Here is an 18,514-nt window from a genome sequence, read left to right as displayed (position 1 = left end):
AAAATGAATTTCTTTATTATTTGTAGTTGGTAATTAAAATTGTAATTATGAGGGTTCATTATTAACATGTTCAACTGAATACATTCGCTAGCAGTTTGGAAAAGAAGTATTAACGTTTATTGCTTTGATCTCCCGCTCGTAATGTACAAGTACACATCGGTAACTCGTGGCATTTAGGTAGCACTTAAAAGATTAGTTTCATTAATTCCTTTTTTTTGTGGTTTCTTTTTCTCGACTCGTATAGGAATATGTGTTGTTTATTAATTTTTAACTTTGTTTAATATTATTAACTAATTAACACAAATAATAATTAAGATTAATCTTTTAAGTGCTACCTAAATGCCACGAGTTACCGATGTGTTACAAGTTAATAATATTTTTAATAGATACTGTACTGTTTTACGTTACGTCTTTGACGCTAGGTACTACACACAATCATGTGAATTTAAAACTTTTCTGCAAGTTCATATCTACACGTAGCGTGTAGTGTACATGTATGTATGAATTTCGACAGCTATATCCACGCCAGCAGAGCGCGGGGCGCTCTTTCTTTCTTCCGTGACGCCAGCTTTCGTGAAGCAACCTATAGGTAATACTAACCTGACTATAGGACTAATAAGCCTCGTGCTGTTTAGAATCTTGTTATTTGTCATAACTAACCATTCTAATACGTGCCTTAGTACGTAAGTATGTATATGGATCTACAGTGTTTACAGAGTACACCCGATCACATCCTATGGAGTTAGGGTATGATGACCAAATTCTAACAAAGAATAGGTTCCCATGAATACTCTGGATATTTTTCTGAGAATGTCTCCGCCACTAGGAAAATTGCAACTTTCAATATATACGGAACAATATTTGAATTGCAAAATGTTGCCTTCAAGTGTTGCTGCATTTCAATATTAGATAAGGACAGACATACAAATAGACCCACTACAAATAAAATGGAAGAGCTTTACTCTACTACATATTTAAAAAAAATGCAGTTCTATGCAATTTTGGTTCTTGAATGAACATAAATATTTACATACATCATAGTAACATTATTTTACTCACTAATATCGTCAGATGACAACCAAAATTCACTAATTACCTACTAAAAATAATTAAACAAAAATCTACCTTATTCCAGTACTAATATGGTTCACTATGGCTATTAACTTGTGGTGGTAATTAGTGAGTTTTGGCTGTCACACTTGTCACCTGACGGTATCATAATACAAGAATTTGATTATTTCGAACAGACGCAAGAAATGTAAAAGCTCCAAGAGAAAACTTTATAGTAAAAGTTTCCCTGGAGTTATATCAAAAGTTATAAAAATAAGGTTTCATTATCAACGAAAAGCTAATAATTTGTTATTGTAATGTTCCAAGTTGGACGCGTATATTGTTGTCGATATAAATAACTTGTATTCCTAAAAGAATACAAGTTTTAACGAAAATTTACAAATTATACAGAACTTTTAGCTGCAAACTTGTGAAATATTTTTGGCTAATATTGAGTAAGTACCAGTAAATTTGAAAGTAGCATGACATATTTAATAATTTATGTATTGAGCTATCTGGGATATATAACTTACATTATTTGAAAAAAACATGATATTTGTCGAGGAGCACAGAATAATCATACTATAGTTTTTTCTAGGTATTTTATCAATGTAAACAAAAAAAAAACACGGGTGACTCGGTCGGTATGATAGGCCAAATAAGAGTAAAGTGGTTTTGTTAGTATTTTTAAGCACCGTTAAAGGAAAAGGGTTAATTAATTATCAACTTTAGCACTATGGTATTTAACACTTAGAACAAACTGTCATGCAGTTTGGCAAAAAAATATGTGTAATATTATGTTGTATATTTTTTATTGAGTAAATAAATGAGTTATTGCATAGATATATGACTCGAGTGTGGGATACTTATGAACCATAATATATTGTCTAATAACGGCATTAAAGAACGGACCGCCAATGCCACTAGCAACTGATACCACTTTTTCTTACAAAACGATAAGGGAGACAGATTAAGCGAAAACATGCGTGTTTTTGCAGCTTGGAAACACATGTGGCCGGGTCGGTATACGAATACGACAGTCATTTGTTTTTGCTACGGTTGAGGTAGGTAGAGGCTGAGAAACGGTTTTGTAAGACGCCGTACAGCTTGGCAAAAAAGAGTAGAAATTAAAAAGTGGTCACACTGTAGTGTCGTCCCTTTCAAACCAATATATATAAGAAAACGGGACGACACTACAGTTTTGCCACTTTTTAATTTCTACTCTTTTTTGCCAAGCCGTAACTTACACTATGACACTAGCATACATTTAAGTTACTTGTCCATCCGCAAGACTTGAGTTATGAGCTTATGATATAAAGATACTACAGTAGCTTTGTGGTTACCAGTGGCGGCGCGTCAAACATATAACATAAACAAGCCGGGGCTAATTTGGCTTACATATTTCGTTTACAACTCTGCTCAAACGTCCAAAAACAGGCAAGACGGTGGGAATCGGCTTTTGTGGACGCGCCGCCACTGGTGGTTACATATTTAGTGCAAAAGATCGTACAGAATTCAATAAAATATCTATTATTTTTGGGGCAAAATACAAGGTCGAAACGTAAATAATTTATCTGCTAGTTGGACCGGTAGTCTACGTTATAACTACCTAAATGTAAACCAACTTGACCACAAAATATGATGACAGTTGATTTGAGTGAAATAGCGTCATTAAATCTCCTATTATAATTGTTCCTTTTAAAAAAACAATCTACAAACGTAATATTATTAGTTTTGTTCATGTTATAACTACCTTCCCGTAAGTTAAGTATAATGTGTAAAATATACAAAAACAATTGTAACGTTTGTAATTTTTTCCAAATTCCAGTTAAATTATGTAGGTATTTGTTCAATAAACACATGCGTATAATCTATAATCTTACCTGAATAATAATTTGGCAATAATTTGTACGCACACATTACTTTGCATAATTTATTCCATGTGGAAAATAACAGAATAACACAGCACCTGTACCGCACTGTAACATTATTTTTAAAACGGGTACTTAAACTAATTAACTTACTTGGTGAGTACTTCGCGCTGGTTGTTACACATTTCTTTCCCGCGCGATTTAAGCGTTTACTGAACGACACTCTTAAACTTTTCAAGTACACCATGATCGCGTCATTGGTTTTGGAATCTCGCGTCCGAGTCGGTAGGCAAACAACTATCGATCGACAGGCACGACATGCTTGTCTCAGATAGAAACTAATACTGAGCGGTAATTATTACCTGTCTTAATTTTATAGTCAATCAGCAATATGCAATAACTAAGAAAACGTTAGTGGACAAACACGTGCCATAGATTTATTAGTAAACTCAATTAGCGTTGTCGATATGCCATAATGCCACTACTTAGTTAGTTTATTCTCGAATACGTTAATGGCATATGCCGATTTTGATTACAATCGTATTAATATGGACTTTGGATGACGACTGCAGGAGCAGTACTGTTGCAACTTTGACGCAGGCGCTGTAGGTATCTGTAAATTTCCTAGATAAAATGGGTGACGTTCGCTGCCGCATTATTGAAGTCCCATTCAATCTGTCACTCATTTTATAAAGGAAATTGACGGATACAGTGACGTTGTTGATGCCGCAGCAGGTATGCAGCTGTAGTTGACATCCGAATGTCAGCTTTACTGTCGCAAATAGAACGTTAAATCAACCATCTTATTCTATCAAGTATAGTCTGTATCTTTAGGTATTTAAATAAAAGTAAATAAAATCTACCCTCAAATGGCTCCTTAAGCCAGTTGAGGGTAGATAAAAACATTACATGGTCAAATAATGTAGGTTAAAGTCAGGTCGTTCAGTGATAGATCCAGGCGCTTTTGTATTTGCTTGGTTAGCCAATGAATGTTAGAGAAATTTACAAAATGTTTGTTTACTTTTATTTAAATGTCTAAAGATACAGAGTATAGCTTGACAGTGACAATGCTCGCGTCAAAGAAGCAGCAGTAAAACCGCAATAGTTAGGTACGCGCTGCAGTCGTAATCCGAATGTCACCTTTAAATGAATACATGAAAGCGAAAGCAGGATAGTTTAAATTTAAACGACTTTAAAATTGAATTGTTTGTTAGATACTTTAGGAATTCATATCAGTCGCTATTGTAGATCAACGCTTAAATCCAGTGACAACAATCTCTATAGGTACGAACTTGATTAAAAGTCAATCTGAATATCAAAGCGTACTCTCACACATTCATCTTCCAGCTTGTACAGTCAACAACAGAGCTATGAATACAGGCAAAGTGTCAAAAATATGTATACAGGACTTTATTGCCTGTACATTAAGGTCGTGTATACATATTTTTGGCACTTTGCCTGTATTCATAGCTCTGTTGTTGACTGTACAAACTAGCGCATACAATCAGATTGACTCCAATCTCGGTAGATCACTAGGTATTGCAATTTAGAATTAGATCCAAAGTTCGTAATCGTACCTACTACGAGTATCTTACAAAGGAATTCAGGCAGATTAAGAGCTGTTATTTTAGTAAATGCTCGAAATAATATATATAATTAAGTACAGTAATCAGTAATAAGTAGTTGAAGTAGTTCCTCAGAAGAACACGCTCCAAATCATCTATATCGTTTAGCACTTTGTTCGCGTATTCTGTATCCACAATATCCACATTAGGTATTATAGCAAATTATAATTACGAGTGTATATAAAAATCGCAAACCGTTACATAATTCGATCATCATCCATAATGATAGGTATTAGTTACCGGGAACCATTCACGATGCAAAATCAGAGGATGTTTGTCATTTTACTATTAGCGTAACCGCATACCACTCATTATCAGATTCGGTCAAATGATTATCGCGCGTGGCCAGCGTTGAGCGTATGCTCGAAATAAATTGAATTGGACCTAGGTTGAGTCTGCAAAAAAAGGCAATTTGTGTGTCCGCAACGCATTCGCAGGTTTCGGTTCGCCACTGTAATTTGAATTGTCAATGACAAAATTTCACTGAAAAAGCAGGTACACACATGAAGATTATCAGTTTGGCGGCTACTACCTATTAATATTTTTTTCTTAAATTGTACTTTTGTTACAATATCTAATTTAGCTATTGTTTTGTATTTTAATGCCCGCTTATTTGAATATCTAGGTTTACATCTTTAATCTTGAAAAAGGCATTATGAGTAAGTGCTAATATGCTGGAATACGGCCAATTTTTATGTTGTTTCATCGATTGTAGGATTTCAAAATCTATTTATTTTCATTGTCCGCGATACGATAGTGATCAATATTATATAAAATGTTCGCTTGCGTAGTAAGATTTATCAAACGCGATTTTTAGATTTCGACCATTCATGTTTACAGAAAACATAACATATCTTTGTGTTTAGATTGTGTGACACGTAGGGATTTCGGGCTCGCTTATATTTGTAAGAAGAAAATAACAAAAATTCATGGAATCGGGTCAGACGGCGGAGTAAAATATCACGGTGTTATTTTGGTAAACTGTTGCATAGTGATGGTGACGGATAATAAAAAGAATTATGGGATTTATTTAGTGGAAAATTAAACGTGCAACGGATTTAGTCAACTTTTTTTGCCAAACATGTAGGTATGTATTTAAAATATTCGGCAACGCATTCCACACGAGATGTTGTAGCAACAGAGATCCGATCTCTGTACGTCGTACGATATCTAAACGTGAAAAGAATTCATATTGACAGTACCTAAATAGTATTGATGACAGTAAATTCAATTCCGAATAAGTAAATGAAAAGTTATTAGACAATGTAATATTGATTCGACACGAACACTACCTAATCATATTTCCAGTGTGAAACTTTATCAGCCCGTGACAGTTGGCAACCGTCAGGCAGGCATGCCGGCTGTCGATGGATTATCAGCGTTTCAGCAGTAGTTTACAACATTGTGTATCGACGTCGATGTGCCTCATGTAAATACGCCTGTTGCTTCGTGCGAGTAAATTGTTTGTTTGAACGTTGCCATTGCATTTAGTGTGTGTTTGAGCCGATATAGTTTGATGTCCAAATTTCCTAAGAGATGGCGCTGTTACAAACGCAAACTAGGTAACAGTAGTTCATCGTAGAATATGTACTGTCAAATATGAGAATAAACGATTGGTATTGGTAACTTAGCAACTTATTCAAATAGTGTGTATGGTCAGTTCGTATATGACGCTTTTACGAGATAAGATCTTATCGACGACTCATATAAACTTTTTTACTCTTATGTTTGAATTAAAATATTCACGAGTTCCCAGAATACTTATTAGATCTTGCTTAAATATTAACTAATTAATTAGGACAAAATCAGCTTAACTTACTGTAATAAGCTTCAAAGAGGCTTAGCTATTCTTTAATTTATCTATACCGTACTTCGTAGTGTTCATTTACTTTGCGGTTCCATCATTAGCCAACAGGCCTACTCTCACGAGATGGTTTGAGCTAAGTGAAGTCCCCACGGCCCACGCTAGCCTAATGTGGATTAGGGGCATCACATCACACATAAATTTAAATTATTTCGCAAACGTCAGCAGGTTTCCTCACGATATTTTCCTTTACCGAAGCGTATCTAGTAAATATCGAATGAATTTTGTAAATAAGTTCTTCAGAAACTCATTGATACGAGTGATGTGGTAAATATTCTTCTTCGAACGTATTCAATGCGCCATATCATTACCATTATCGAAGCAGGTAGGTAATTACTCCAGTAACTAATTCAGAGCCAATATCGATAGTCATTCAATTAGCTATGTTTTGACAAATCTTCTTGAACCATCATGTGTTCCTTAATAAAATTGTAACAGCTATGTACCATGGTTCGCAATAAATAATATAAAAAATAGCACTTTTGTCTGATTTCTCTACAGAATGCTTGCGAGTGCAACCAACACGATATAGTCAGACCGTAAAAAGTCTGCAGCGATTTTGATAGCCCACGCAGTGCAAGTGTAATTTTAAACTTCAAACTTCTATGAAATTATGACGTATAAATAACACTTACATTGCGTAGGCTATCAAATCCGCTGCAGACTTTTATTCGTGCGACTCTATTAATCCAATCTTAACACGCCAATAGCACATTCATGGCGTGGAGTTCCCAAATTTGATACTAAAACGATTATATTTTTTATGATACAATTTTTTTAGTCAAGCTCTTTATCTTTCTAGTTTTGTGACTAGTCTTTTTTAGAAGTGACTCAAAAAATCGATTCTATTATATAATACAATTGACTAAAAACAGTTTTTATCTCAGTAGATAAAAGTTTGGAAAAAAAAAACACCGCTTTCCTCAGATGTTGTGTACTCGTACCTAAATAGCGAATTTGAGAAAACAAGGCTCAACTATTTATTTATGTTATTATTTCCAGGAGATAAGTACACGTTAAGTAAGTATGTTGTAGCAAATATAACTAACCTTAGCCTAAGACTGTCATAGAATGTACGTTTTCACCACACCAGCTCGGAAAGTCTTACTTTGCACTTCAAAAACTGATAGCAAAGTTGCATTTTATTCACATGTGAGGCAAAGTAATCAAATGTAAATTTTGAGTTGTTTTCTTATGTTTGCTGGTAGAATTGACTTTTATATGATGATTTGGATGATAAATATTTAATAACATTTATTTGGATTTGATTTGGTTTGATTTTGTTTGATATTTTACATTTAATATTTGCTTCGGGTTGGTGTGGTGAAAAATTTTGCGTTTCACTCGGGGGCAAATTTTGTTTAACCCTCGTGCTTTGAAACCCTCGAAACGCTCAAGATTCCATTTTTGGAACCACTCGCTACGCTCGTGGTTCAATTTTGGAATCTTTCGCTTGCTCGGGTATCAATATTAGCACGAGCGGTTAAACAACAACTTTGCCCCCTTGTAAAACAAATAACTATTATTGAATTTAAATCCCGTAAAAACATACAAGATACAAGATATTTATTGATAAAAGTCAATGTTTTACAAGTCAGTCAATAATAAATTAGTAATAATATGTAGTAGGTAGGTACAGCATTTGCACAGTAATTTTTTTATATAACTATTAAATAAACAACATGTTTTAAGCGAAACAAATCAAGTACCTAAACAATCAGTAAGTAGTCAAATAGGGTCGCATATGGCTGAAACAAACATAAGTTATTAAATTATTAATTTCATAAAGTGAGTACCTATACATTGGTTTATAAATTTATAATTGTGTATAAGTATGGTAGATTACTTAGGGTCAGTACACGTTTCGACAAATTCGTCGACGCTGTAGCATGCCAAGTCAATTAAATTTTTTGTAAGTGGTTTTAAAGTAACATGGTTTTAAAGATTGACCTTGGCAACACCAACACTGGTAACGTATGATAAGAAAAGTGGATTGACCTAGTAAACAATTTAAACTTCTCTGGAATAGACTTGAGTCACAGAAGACTAAAATTTATAACTAGCTTAAAGGAACTCCAGCTTTGACTGAAATCGTCGGGGTCTTAAAAACCGGCCAAGTGCGAGTCGGACGCGCGTTTCAAAGGTTCCGTATATTAAGTCCTACTCACGCTTGACTGCAAATTTCTAATAGGTTTTCCTGTCATCTATAGGTAAAGAACTATCTATTTTGTGTTTTTATTTCAAAATTTTAGTCCCATTACTCTTGGAGATAAGGAAGGGGGGGGGGGGATGGTCGGACAGACCGGCAGATTCCGTTGTTTTCTTTTGAGGTACGGAAACCCAAAAACTGAGTCATGTCTTACAGACGCAGGCTTACACTCTATTAGTATTTATGTACACGAAGTTCTTAGCTGATTTAATCCTGGCAAACACAAGTATTGGTTACATCTAATTGACATTGTAGTGTTATTAGTTCAGTCACGTGTTGGGCGACGTACGACGATTAATTCATATTTATCGAACAAATTAACTATACAACTCTGTGAGCGACATTGACATTACTCGCTATATCTGCTTACGTAATTTGACATAGTAATAGTTGACATGCGATTATAGATGTTTGCTATCAAGTTTGTGGAATTCTATTTTGCTAATTTGTACACAGCATTTTGCTTACTTACTGCCGCATGCCGAATGACTTATGGGTCAAGATAACCACGGAGTGGGTGCCCCATGAGTCGAACCGGAGATCCGGCAGACCTCGTCGGCGATGGCGGGAGAACTTAGACTCCTTTTTGAGAGACTGGCCAGATGCAGCTCAAAATCGGGAGGAATGGAAGAAGAGGGGGGAGGCCTTTGCCCAGCAGTGGGACACAATAGGCTCGCAATAATAATAATTAAAAATGTGTTTTCCTCATTGTTTTATATAGGTACTTATGAAAAAAAAAATATATAAAAGAGTATAATTATGTTAGTAGTTAGCTAAACAATGAAATATGTGATACAAATAAATAATTTGCCTGTTGAATTCTGATCTAAAAATCCCTAGGTACTTATACTCGTACGTTTATATAGACCAAAAAATAAGTGTGTAGATACCTACCTACATAATATGTCCAATTGTCCACGCATATTGCTTAAAAACACTTTAGGTAAATAAAAGAAGCATCGTTCCGCGGTTGCAAAATTAATATTTATGGTTTTAGGAAGCCAAAAATCGAGGGACGAAATAATTATTATAATGTATAATGTAATCATCTCTTAGGTAATAACTAACCTTATGCTAATTGCCCCAAAAGTTAGAAAAGGATTTTTTGGTAACAAGAGTTTGAGTAATAGAGAATAGAGAGATCTTTGAACATTTTTATGAAAATCAACCGTACCTCGTACCTCATTTATGCAATTTTATTTTAACTGTCCGGTGATAATTTAATCATTAACGTATTCCGATAACACCCGTTGACTCATTTAAGTCTTTCAATTCATGTTCCGATAGGGGATTACAGATATTCATTATATGTGAATGTTTGTCTTTTCAAGCTAATACCTATTTTGGCAAATTTGTTTGAAAATTCGTTCAAACATACATAGAAGTAAACGTTTTGAAGCATTTGAAGTAACTGATTTGCGCCAGAAAGTCACGGCTAATTCTTTCACGCGCATAACAATAATACTGTTAAAATCTCGACAATTGTCATCTGCCGGCTTCATTTGAATACTCTCTTGTATTTATTTATATTTTTCGTAAAGAACATAATACTTTGACGTCACTTATGCATAATTTAAAGGCCGCGCAGACACTTCTAGAACCATTTCCCCATTAAATAGTTACCTTGCAAGAGTTTGTAGTTTGTTTTGGCAGTGCACTCGTATCATTGGCCCTACTTGGCAACGATGGAATGAGTACTACCAACTTAACCCAGTTTGCGCCTAGTAAGCTTTTATTATCACGCGTTAGTAGACAATTATCACTAATCCTAAACACAACATCTTGTCGTTAATAATAACTCACATGCGATAACGTAATACCAATTTATGAATATTATCTAATATCCTAACGCTGATTAGTATATTATTTTTAGCCATGTTAGAAAAAATATTAAAAAGTTAAAATATATTAAAGAAATCTACAGTAAATTTATAATCAGCCATATTTGTTAATTTAAGTAACTCTATCGCTACTTCTGATCTAATTTTCATACCAAAGTGTTTGTTAGACCCATCAGATGACGAGCAATAAAGCTCTTCAAACATTGAAAAACAACACTAAATCGACACTGAATAAATTAACTACGAACGTGAAGATGTTCTGTTTCCATTTTGTAGATTATTCACTAGTTGACACTGCACTAGAGTTTCGGTTTGGCGGGTTTTCGCGCGGCGAGCTTGAGCTTAGTCAGTGTAAGCGGTGGGGCGGCACGCGACATGTCATTACTCGCGGCTGGGCGGCGGAGGACTGCACGCTAGGCGCCGAAGCGCTGCGCAGCGTTCGCTATCATGCTAGATTTACAGACTGGGATTTTTTCTACAGGAGCTCACTGAGTTGGTGGAATCCTCTTTTTCTTCCTCGATCATTACTCATACTCATTATTTATTGGTAATAGATAATTACATGTCAGCTTACATAACTAGTACAAATATTACTCACGCACGCAACTCCGTATAAAGATTGAATTGCTGATCTGCCGGGGCTCATGTGGTGATCAAGTGGTCTTATAATATTAATAATATATTGTTATATTTTAACAGCGATTACCTTCTGTCCGGTATCTTTTGGATAATTTTATTGATTGTGCATTAAACTTAGCCTGACATGAATTTACACTGTGAAACTAATGTCCTTTGATAATACATAAAGGTTATCGTCATTACCTACATTTGATGTACTTATTTGCATTGCATTACAAAGTCAATTTATATTCAGACTGTTAGCTAGACTGATCTCTGTAGCCCATTGGTAATTCCATTATTATATTACGTTATGCCTAATTAACGTCTTCATACCTACTTTGCAGTAATCATTATCGACGTTTTAACACATTCACCCGACGCACATGTGCGTCCACCGTCATACAAGTTTGTTTCTACCACGCCCCCTGGCAGTGAATGCGTTAAATAAATATTATATACCTGTTTTATTTTGACGTTAGTGATGGATTTTGGTAGGTATTTGTAATAAATGTTTTTTTAGGTGATGATTGCGACTTGAAATTGAGTCGTTCCCTTCCGTGTCTGCGTCGCTAACAACTTGATAGCAAGTTCCTGTCGCCCAAATTTACCTTCTTTGCGAACACTTGACTCAAATTACGTCCCTAAACTCAACGAAATTATATTTCCGCTTGCTAGCTGGGGTTCTAAGGTCCACCACCTTGCATTTTGGAGACAAAGCAAACCGCTTGGAACAGGTGTTCCTGGGGATGATCTGAGCCGATTAAGCCCGGTTGCCAAGAAGTTCCACCCAGCAGGTGGGCAGGGGAGGGGGGGCAAAAGTGGCTCCGGCGCGCCTCACTCTAAGCTATATATCTGCATACATCTAGCAAGTATATCAAGTTTGGTGTCTTTTTCGTGTAATTCGAGGATGAAAAATTCATTTCTGTGACTAAATTTTCACTCTTCCATACAAAAAAATCGAGAAATTAAAAATTCCAAAAAAATCTTTTCACTTTTTATTTCGAAAATCCTCTACAAAATTAAAACTATGAGGATTTGCTCTAGAAAAAAAATACCTGTGAATAGCCCAGTTATCCTACTATATAGAATAGTAAACTTGTTAAACATTTTTTTTTCATAACTCTGATAAAAAAAATGTTTTGTGTCGCGCGGCGTACCTGCATTGTAAGAGCGGTATGCAGCGTTTAGGATTTTTAAGTATGTTTCGATGGTTTCTGATAAGTTGTTATTCTTCTGGTTGTAGAAAATTACTTCTGGACGTGATATATATACAAATATAAATTAAATGTATAAATATAGATGTTGGGAAAACTTTCGCCAATAGAGTTATTATAAATGTGATAAAATTAACAAAGCAGATATTTGATTAAAATGCGGGTTAAAATACGAGTAAGATATATATTGTTCGCAATTGCCACTATATGCCCATGGGTCCGTGCATTTTAGTTTTTTCTTAACGCAGTTGCACCTCCCTGCGCATTTTGTTTTGCAGCGGCAACGAATAAGCTCTAAACAAGCAGCAGCCGCCGCAGGTATGTAGGCTTGTACATATGGGCTCCCAATAACCATTTTGTTTGGACCAGCTCCAGTGAGCAGGACATGGAAGCTGTTGCTGAGGGGCTATAATCTGTCCCCAAACATAGCCTCCTTGGTAAACTGCACGGAGAATATGTTTACGTAGGTAGCGCATCTTCCATTGGAGGCAGATTCTCTAACTGAAGATTATTTTTTGTAAAAAGTACTTTTCGGCACTCTTTTACACTTGTACTTGTACCTGATCCGAACACTGTAACACAATGCATAGTATCAAAATAATGTCTAAGGACCAATTCACATCTCGTAATTCAAATCTGTTCAGATTTAATATTGTAAGACTCTTACTTGTCATACAAGACAATAACATTTTTTTCCAAAATTGGCTGCTCAATGTTGTTTTGTTTACCGTATTTAAATCCCTCCGGAACATTACAAGGACCACTAAAACCAGGATTGTCAGATCCCTCATATTTCCCACTTTTCTGTATGCTGTATGTCTCACATGGACACTAAGGGCATCCGAAAAACAGAAAGTGAATGCACTAGAGATGTGGTGCTGGAGACGAATGCTGGGCATATCATGGACTGAGCATCAATTATTGAGGAGCTTGGCATTAAAGAGCGGTTGCTTTCTACGGGCAAAACTCGGTACTCAACTTCTTTCGACACGTGTCTCGTCGAGACGGAACCTCGACAGAACGTCTAGTTGTGCAAGAAAGAGTAGGAAGTGACAGGGCTAGGGGAAGATCTCTAATGAGATGTACTGACCAAACCAAATCAGTGTGTCGGTCACAGTAAGCGAATGCTTACGGAAAGCAGCTCTACGGGAGGAATGGCGACGTGTCGTTAAATGAGTCGCTCAAAAGTTTTCATAATGGCCACGACCACTCTATCAAGAGTGTAACGAAGAAGAAGGCCCTCCGTTACAGCAGGATATGCGCTTTAAGCTTGAAATACGCTTTTTTTCCCTTTCCACACACAAAAGAAACTGTGTTGTAACCTGAAAAGGCGTGGAAGAATGGCAAGACTACTATCCTTTCTGGTCCTGTAAAATAAATCATATATCTATGAGTTACAAATAAAATCATATATTTAAAGAATGTTTGCAGCACGTGACCATTAGCCCAGTTGACCTGTCTCTTATTGCGGTGACATATTTATTTATTTTATTTACAATTAATGGAAGAACTACAAACGTTAGCTTAAGAAAATGCAATAGCATGGCACGAGAGGAACAGGTGATTCTTTCCTGTGCCAATCCTCCATTAATTGTAAATAAAATAAATATGTCACCGCAGTATACGAGACAGCTCACCAGGGCAATTGGTCAAGTGCTGCAAACTTTCTTTAAATATATGATTTTATTTGTAACGCATAGATATATAATTTATTTTACAGGACCAGAAAGGTCAGAAGTCTTGTCATTCTTCCACACCTTTTCAGGTTGCGACACTGTTTCTTTTCTGTATGGACAGGGAAAAAAGCGTATTTCAAGCTTGGAGCGCATATCCTGCCGTAACGGAGGGGTTTAAATACGGCAAACAAGGCAATATTGAGCAGGCATTGCCAATATTGATAAAAATTGTTATTGTCTTGTATGGCAAGTAAGAGTCTTACAATAGTAAGTATGGACAGATTTGAATTACGAGGTGTGAATTGGCCCCTAGACGTTATTTTAACAAAATGCATAGTATTTTGTTACTGATTTTACGAGTACATCAGGTACAAGTACGAGTGCAAAAGAGTGCCGAAAAGTACTTTTTACAAAAAAAAATCTTCAGTTAGAGAATCTGCATCCAATGGAAGATGCCCTACCCACGTAAACATATTTCTCCGTGCAGTTTACCAAGGAGGCTATGTTTGGGGACAGATTATAGCCCCTCAGCAACAGCTTCCATGTCCTGCTGACTGGAGCTGGTCCAAACAAAATGGTTATTGGGAGCCCATATGTACAAGCCTACCTGCGGCGGCTGCTGCTTGTTTAGAGCTTATTCGTTGCCGCTGCAAAACAAAATGGGCAGGGAGGTGCAACTGCGTTAAGAAAAAACTAAAATGCACGGACCCATGGGCATGTAGTGGCAATTGCGAACAATATATATCTTACTCGTATTTTAACCCGCATTTTAATCAAACATCTGCTTTGTTAATTTTATCACATTTATAATAACTCTATTGGCGAAAGTTTTCCCAACATCTATATTTATACGTTTAATTTATATTTGTATATATATCACGTCCAGAAGTAATTTTCTACAACCAGAAGAATAACAACTTATCAGAAACCATCGAAACATACTTAAAAATCCTAAACGCTGCATACCGCTCTTACAATGCAGGTACGCCGCGCGACACAAAACTTTTTTTTTATCAGAGTTATGAAAAAAAAATGTTTAACAAGTTTACTATTCTATATAGTAGGATAACTGGGCTATTCACAGGTATTTGTTTTCTAGAGCAAATCCTCATAGTTTTAATTTTGTAGAAGATTTTCGAAAAAAGAAGTGAAAAGATTTTTTTGGAATTTTTAATTTCTCGATTTTTTTGTATGGAAGAGTGAAAATTTAGTCACAGAAATGAATTCTTCATCCTCGAATTACACGAAAAAGACACCAAACTTGATATAGTTGCTAGATGTATGCAGATATATAGCTTAGAGTGAGGCGCGCCGGAGCCACATTTGCCCCCCCTCCCCTGCCCACCTGCTGGGTGGAACCTCTTGGCAACCGGGCTTAATCGGCTCAGATCACCCCCAGAAACACCTGTTCCAAGCGGTTTGCTTTGTCTCCAAAATGCAAGGTCCCCTTAGAAAACAGGACCTTAGAACTTCTGCTATGCGACAACTGCTATTGAATCAGAAGATATTACATTGTTGCTAGCGCTGGACTGTGGATTGTGAAGAAACAATTTGTTTAGATCAGGGGTTCCAAAAATTATTTTCGTCGACGCTCTCATGAGGCCCCGATGATAAATGATTTAATGATAAATGATATTCATATGCGTTGAATGAATTCACTTGCAAAATTCTTTACCTTACTTCAAAATCCGAATCGTCTTCTGGCCCGATTCGGATTTTGAAATAGATATCTATTAGATATCTTTTAGACATCACCAAGATACGATAACGATATGTTTAAGATCTAACCGGTCAAATTTGTAATTTGCGCGATTCTGGATACTCTTGAACGATTTCCACGGGATATGACTTAGAGATCCAATTCACATCTAATAGATATCTTACTCTATCTAACGTAAAAGTGACATTGGTTGCCCGAATTGCGCTGTAAAAGAGAACTAGTTGATATCTAATCTATAACGTATCTAGAATGGATCTAGTACGTGTCGTCTCTTGTGAATATCTTGAAGTTCGAATACGGCAGTTATGTACTTATGTATATATATAGGTAGTGTAAATATGTGTTCGAGTATATTACATGTATGTTTATGCATCCCATTTCTTTTTTTTTCTGTTAAGTCTTAAGGCTGATTGCTAGTGCCGTGTGGCATTAAGTCCACTTTTTGTAGTGTAAGATTTGCATTTTTGTACAATAAATTTATTATTTTGGTTAGATATTTAAATATGACCCCACTGAATTCTTTCCGATGTAACAGATAATGTATTTCCGTTTTCTATATTGCCTTACTCTAAGAGGCCAAATTTGTCATTTCAGCGCGCGCTCCTCATTATGTATGTATTTTTTATAAAAGTAGCCTTTTTTACTATTATTATGAGCCCATATTGTCCTACTGCTGGGCAAAGGCCTCCCTCTTATTTCTCCATGTATCCCTATCCCCTGAAGTCTCCCACCAGTCTCTGTCAAAGGCGTCAAGCTCGTCCCGCCATCGCCGACGAGGTCTGCCGTGCCGCGACGCTTATTATATGAGATATTTTAAGCTTACTTCCAGAATAGTTGAACGTTGAATATGAAACGTCTGTTTACCAGAAGCAAAGCTAGTAAAAAAATACGTAATCATGCTACGGTTGATTTTTTCTCGGCTCTTGCACAATTTCTTCAATAGTTCAATATCGCCGCTCAATCGACGACATAAGAGGGTGTTTCCGCTCGAGCCGAGGTTAGAGTAATTACCGTAGGTCCCACAGGAGTCTTTCGAGCGAATACCTAGACTGGATCGGAGACGTCTGCCTTTCAAGAACTCACGCAGGGTAAGTGGTTCCTCTAGTAGAAAATGCAAACAGACTTTGACTAGGCAGAGATTTTAAGCCACATAAAATGGCTTGACCTAGTCCTTAAACAATTTAAGCGGCCAGTTCACGATTAGGTACAGTTGTTTATCGGATTTATCCGAAGCGAGGAAAGCTTCTGGAAACTAGCCAACAAAACCACTTAAATCAGTAAAAAAAGTTCATTATAAACCTTTTATGGCAAATAGATAGAAAAGGTCACCTTATATAATTCTAGACCTACTGTCTACAATAATGACACAATGATCTCAAAATTGCTAATATTTTATCAACTCTAATTATAAAATTCCCATGACAATCGAACATATTTAAATTATCTTAATGGGGTCACCCACGTATTACAAAGTCGAAAAAAAGCCGAAATTTTGGATTTTACAGGTCAGCTATGTAAAATTATACTCGTATGTACAGTCAACTGTAAAAATATGGGTGCACAAATCATCTCAAAAATATGTCCCATAGCTCTTATGTCAGAGAATTAAGAACTATGGGACATATTTTTGAATAAGTTGGCTACACCCTTATTTTTACAGTTGACTGTACCAGCAACTACTCATACACATTCATAATAAATAGGTACAATACAAAGCTTACATGCCAGCAAGGTTTAATCTATAAATAGATTACCTACAAACCAGGAACTATATTGTCATGGCTTTTGTGGTCACCGGATCGTAGAGGTTTGTTGCGATTATTAAAAGCCATAAAGCCGCCATTGTTACGCATTTTATAGCTTTTAATAAGTGTTATTCTATTATTAGCTAGATCAAGTATTTCTTAAGACCTTACGGGTTAGTTGATCAATAGCTACAGTATTTGCGTAAAATGTGTTTCAGAAACTCTAGCATTGTTCTGCCCATGCACTTTCAACTATACTTATTGTAAACTTAAGGTGTCTGTCTGTACTATGTTCTTATACATACCGGGTGTGGCCTATAACATGAGCAAAAAATTAAACTGTAGGCTGTACTCCTCATACTGACCAACATTTGTTCAGCGACTTTTAAAAATAACTTGCGGTTTGATTATTAATACACTTTAAAGTTTATTCTAAGACGCAATGTATTGCAAATTTTGTAATGTTTAAGGCGTGACAAACAACGTCAATTACAATGAAATGGCGTGGCGATGGCGTCCATTGAAGATAATATTTATTTTGTATGAAAAATAAGGAGTCTAAATACTTCATAATTTTTAAAAGTTGTTGAACAAAAGTGTCACTGTTTGAGGAGTACAATCTATGTTTTAATTATTTGCTCGTGTTACAGGCCACACCCGGTATACATTGCCCTACTATCTCAAACAGATTGGTATAAGTTATGCGGAAGCGGTGCTAAAACGTACCTACCAAATTATACAATTTCGTAGTTAAACTTGAATTATATTCGATGACAAGCGCACTGGGCTTAAATATTCACCACGACTACCAACATTCAGGTCCAGATTGAATATGCAAATTTAACTCGTGCAAAAATCTAAGGATCTCATATCCGGGTCAAGTCGGGATTCAACAGATGGCCAGGGGGAGGGCAAAGTTAATGTTATTATTTATACTCAGTCAGGACAACCGCCGATTTAAGGAAAATGACAAATAAAACAAATAATAAGGAGTTAACGATGGTTATGGGTCGCATTTAATTGCATGGGATATAATGACACAATAAATTTGTTTATTTTACTAAATATTTACTCTAAT

At 35.9% G+C, this 18,514-nt stretch overlaps 1 protein-coding gene across 9 annotated transcripts in view; it reads right to left on the bottom strand.

Moving 5' to 3' along the window:
* The window catches only part of LOC134671975 (potassium/sodium hyperpolarization-activated cyclic nucleotide-gated channel 2), a 287,227-nt gene that overhangs the window by 80,385 nt on the left and 188,328 nt on the right, over nucleotides 1-18,514 (bottom strand). The window contains exon 1 of one of the 9 annotated variants that reach the window (XM_063529871.1): nucleotides 10,709-10,877. The exons of 7 other annotated variants lie outside the window; for them this stretch is intronic. Coding sequence is in view for 1 of the 2 variants with exons in the window: in XM_063529867.1 (XP_063385937.1) it covers nucleotides 3,075-3,168 (94 nt within the window). In the remaining variant the exon portion in view is untranslated. Of the gene's footprint in view, nucleotides 1-3,074; nucleotides 3,271-10,708; nucleotides 10,878-18,514 lie in introns of those variants that run through there. One more of the 9 variants, XM_063529867.1, reaches the window with a different exon arrangement.

Source organism: Cydia fagiglandana, chromosome 16 (assembly GCF_963556715.1).
Source record: "Cydia fagiglandana chromosome 16, ilCydFagi1.1, whole genome shotgun sequence".
Lineage (NCBI taxonomy): Eukaryota > Metazoa > Arthropoda > Insecta > Lepidoptera > Tortricidae > Cydia > Cydia fagiglandana.
This window is presented reverse-complemented; position numbering and strand designations above follow the sequence as displayed.